Genomic DNA, 3,514 nt, shown 5'->3' on the forward strand with positions numbered 1-3,514 from the left:
ATAAAAAAAGAGTAGAAATGTAACAAGTTCGAGGTTAAATAATAATGGAAATAAAAGATCTTAGTTCTAAAATTGACTTTGATTCTAACAATGTTCAGTTTGTTCGTCTTCTGTCTTTTATTCCTTTGTTGATGAGTTATACATGAAATCAGATTAAATTGTTTTAGTTAAGGAAAAATAGGGAACAGAAGGCAAACAAAAAGCTTGAAATTGTAACGGAGCTTGCAATCGGTGAATGGAATTATAATAGAGAAAATAGAGGCATAACTACAGCTAGAATCAATAATACTTTAAATGTAATTTCTCCTATATTAAATATTAACAATAATGTTTATTACCGGTCGGATGAAGTCCATGTTAAGATTATAACATAACTTCTTGATCCGGGATGTGATTTTGTCGAAATGGATGTCTTCTTTGCGCCCATCTGAATAAAATAAAATTATTTTTAATTAAAAAAAGAATTTGCATTAAGGTTTTTCGAAAATAAATAAATGCAAGATGTTTCTGTCAGATGTTTTTTTTTTTTTTGGAATATGACAAAATGTTTTTTTTTTGTTTTTATCTTAGGCCGGACAACTTAAGAAGTTGTCAATTCAGAAAGTATAAACAACGATTTCCAGTTGAATAAAATAAATATATAGATAGATGGATGTTTAAATAAAATAAAAACGTGCGTTGGGATAATACAAACCTCTTTTAACAACATATAAATGCGGAGAATTCATGTTGAGTGCTTGAAGAGAACTGACACAACGAAACCTGCCAGACAAGACAATTGTTAACAACTGAATAAGCGCCAAATCAAAACGGCGGGTAAAAAAAATACAGCGGTCACGGGATCAGATCAAAGCAATTCTATTGGTCAATAGTTGCCAATCGTTAAATAATAACACAATTTGTTGTTTTGGTTCAAACTTAGACGAATGATTTGACATAATAAAAACATTTTTCATTTAAAAATTGTGAATGCGCACTACACGCCGTGTCAAAAGTATATATAGTTTTTCATAACTGTTTATTAGTGAACAGGATTATTTTTCTTCTGCTCGGTGAGTGGGAAATAAGGACATTAGGCTCAGCTGCACCTGTACAATTTTATCTACATACCAGAGAACCTAACATGTAAACTAATGAGGTGAACCTTCGATAACGGAGATTATTACGAACGTGCAATTAAGACAAATCTCCCTCCAGAAATATTTGATATCAAGAAAGAGAGGCAACTACAAAAATATTAGAAGATAGTAATGAATCGTGTCTCTAAATCAACAGATGACATCAACGGACATGTTACAGACTTATTAGATCTCATCAGTAGAGGATTTTCTATCCAGCTGATAAAACGTCATTAGCATCTTCTTTTATATTCTTTTCATTGTTTCAGTTATTGCACTGTGGCCATGTTGGAGCATCACCTTGAAAGGTTCAAAGTCGAATAAATCGCCCCCAGTACTTATTCTTCTGTTTAAGTTTGGTACTTTTTCTATCGGACATCGTTGACCGAACCGTTAAGTTACGGCGACGTTAACAAACCAACACCGGTTGTCAAGTGCTGGAGAGGGTCAAAAGGAAGACACATACATGCATACATACATACATACACACACACATACATACATACATACTTGAGAAGTACGTGGAATAAATAGGGGCTACAATATGGGTGGAACACTTGCAGAAAACAGCACTGCTTGGAGCCGCTGGAATACTCCGGAAGGTGCTCGAAAAATAAGAGGTGTTACCTTAGTTCACTAGTAGTGAACAGCTAACATCGTAGTGCAAAGGCAATAATGATGAGGAGGAGGAGGAGGAGGAAGAGGTTATGTGAAGTTTGTTCAATGGAGGCTATGTGAAAAGTACAGCCTGGACGGAGCACAGAAATGATATGAACATGAACCAGAAGGAGCCACCGAGAACAAGGAACATAAAACACTGTGGGATTTTACAATCCAATGTGACTCCCTAATCAAGGCTCAAAGACCAGATATTGTTGTGGTAGATCAAGGAAAAAAAGGAAACCAAAATTATAGATATTACAATATCTGGAGACACACGCATAAGTGACAAAGAACTAGAAAAGATTGAAAAGTAGAGATTACTAAAAGATGAAGTTGCAAGAATGTGAACCATGAAGGGAGTGTCTGTCATTGCAGCAGTTTTAGGGGCACTCGGAGCAGTAACAGCCAAGTTCGAGAAATATGTCAGAGAAATCGGAATTGACATGAGAGCAGAACAAGCCCCCAAAACCTGCTCTGTTTGGGTCAGCTAGGATTTTGAGATTGGTACTTGGATGTGGAATGTTTCCCATGATAAATAATGACCAAGTATCAAAGCTTATAATGTGCAGAAAGAGACCCTGTGAGTCCTCTGACAGCAGGCTGCTGTTCGTTCTCACAGAATCAACTAGAGCAAACGAAATCGAGCTCTTTGAGAGGTAAAACACCACCACCACCAACAACAAGTGTAACAATAATAATAATAATTATTATCTTTTCTACTATAGACACAAGGCCTGAAATTTGGGAAGAGGGGGTTAAATCGAGTACATCAACCCCAGTACTCAACTGGTACTTAATTTATCAACCCCGAAACGATGAAAGGCAAAGTCGATCTCGGCGGAATTTGAACTCAGAACGTAGCAGCAGTTGAAATATCTACATGAGCCAATATTACATGGATTTCAAAGATGTTAAGGTGTGTGATGTAACGGTAATTTGGTTGCTATTTCTTGCAAGTCGAGCTTAAGGTTCTGTGCTCTGACATGTAGTAGCTTTTCAAAGATAAATCATCGCTTAGGAATCAAACCTGAATTACCACATTTGGGCGTAAAGACACTAACAGCACGAACAAGATTAACCCTAAGATTCTGTCAAAGATTGATGATGTGGACAAACAACTGACCACTCAAATTTGTTAGAAACATGATATCATTAACAATTTTGTCTTCAGCACCTTTTCTTTGACAGACCATTAGGTATATCTAGATTTGTTTATCTACTAACTAACTATTGGTCACAGCTCAGCCAAGACTAATGGCTGAACAAACTTATGTCATTCAACTTCAGCTATTTTACCACGTTTGCCATTAATTACAGACGCCAAGGTACATAAATGCAGTGACACTTCAAAATAAATTCCAGAAAGTTTGGTGAAGAAAATATAAATATCATTGGAAGAAGAATTGGGAAAATGATTTCTGGGAAAGATAAGTGGTTGATGAGTGTTTTATTCATCAACATATATAAATATGCATAAGCATAAATGCCTGGTGGATGTTGTTTTCCTAATGTAAATAAAATTGGAGTAATTTGACTCATACGAATTGAACTTTTAGAATCATGATGACTGCGACCCAACATCTTTTATTACTCAAAACATTCCACTTATTTGTTGTACTCATGATAAATGTGATGGCGAGAAACATAATGGTGTTAGTATTGAAAGTCAAATGAGGAAAAAAAAACGGTAAACACCATAGCTTTTGTTATTTAGTTTTTATCTGATCTAGGTT

General features: G+C 35.5%; 1 protein-coding gene across 1 annotated transcript in view; it reads right to left on the reverse strand.

Moving 5' to 3' along the window:
• The window catches only part of LOC106875815 (ribonucleoside-diphosphate reductase large subunit), a 30,142-nt gene extending 29,323 nt beyond the window's left edge, over window positions 1–819 (reverse strand). Inside the window, exons 1-2 of the mRNA XM_014924095.2 lie at window positions 695–819; window positions 339–427 (exon numbers count right to left, since the gene is read on the reverse strand). Of these exons, the coding sequence (XP_014779581.1) occupies window positions 339–427; window positions 695–728 (123 nt within the window). The 5' untranslated portion in view covers window positions 729–819. The remainder of the gene's footprint in view (window positions 1–338; window positions 428–694) is intronic.
• Window positions 820–3,514: the final 2,695 nt, after the last annotated feature.

The sequence above is a fragment of the Octopus bimaculoides genome, chromosome 7 (assembly GCF_001194135.2).
Source record: "Octopus bimaculoides isolate UCB-OBI-ISO-001 chromosome 7, ASM119413v2, whole genome shotgun sequence".
NCBI lineage: Eukaryota > Metazoa > Mollusca > Cephalopoda > Octopoda > Octopodidae > Octopus > Octopus bimaculoides.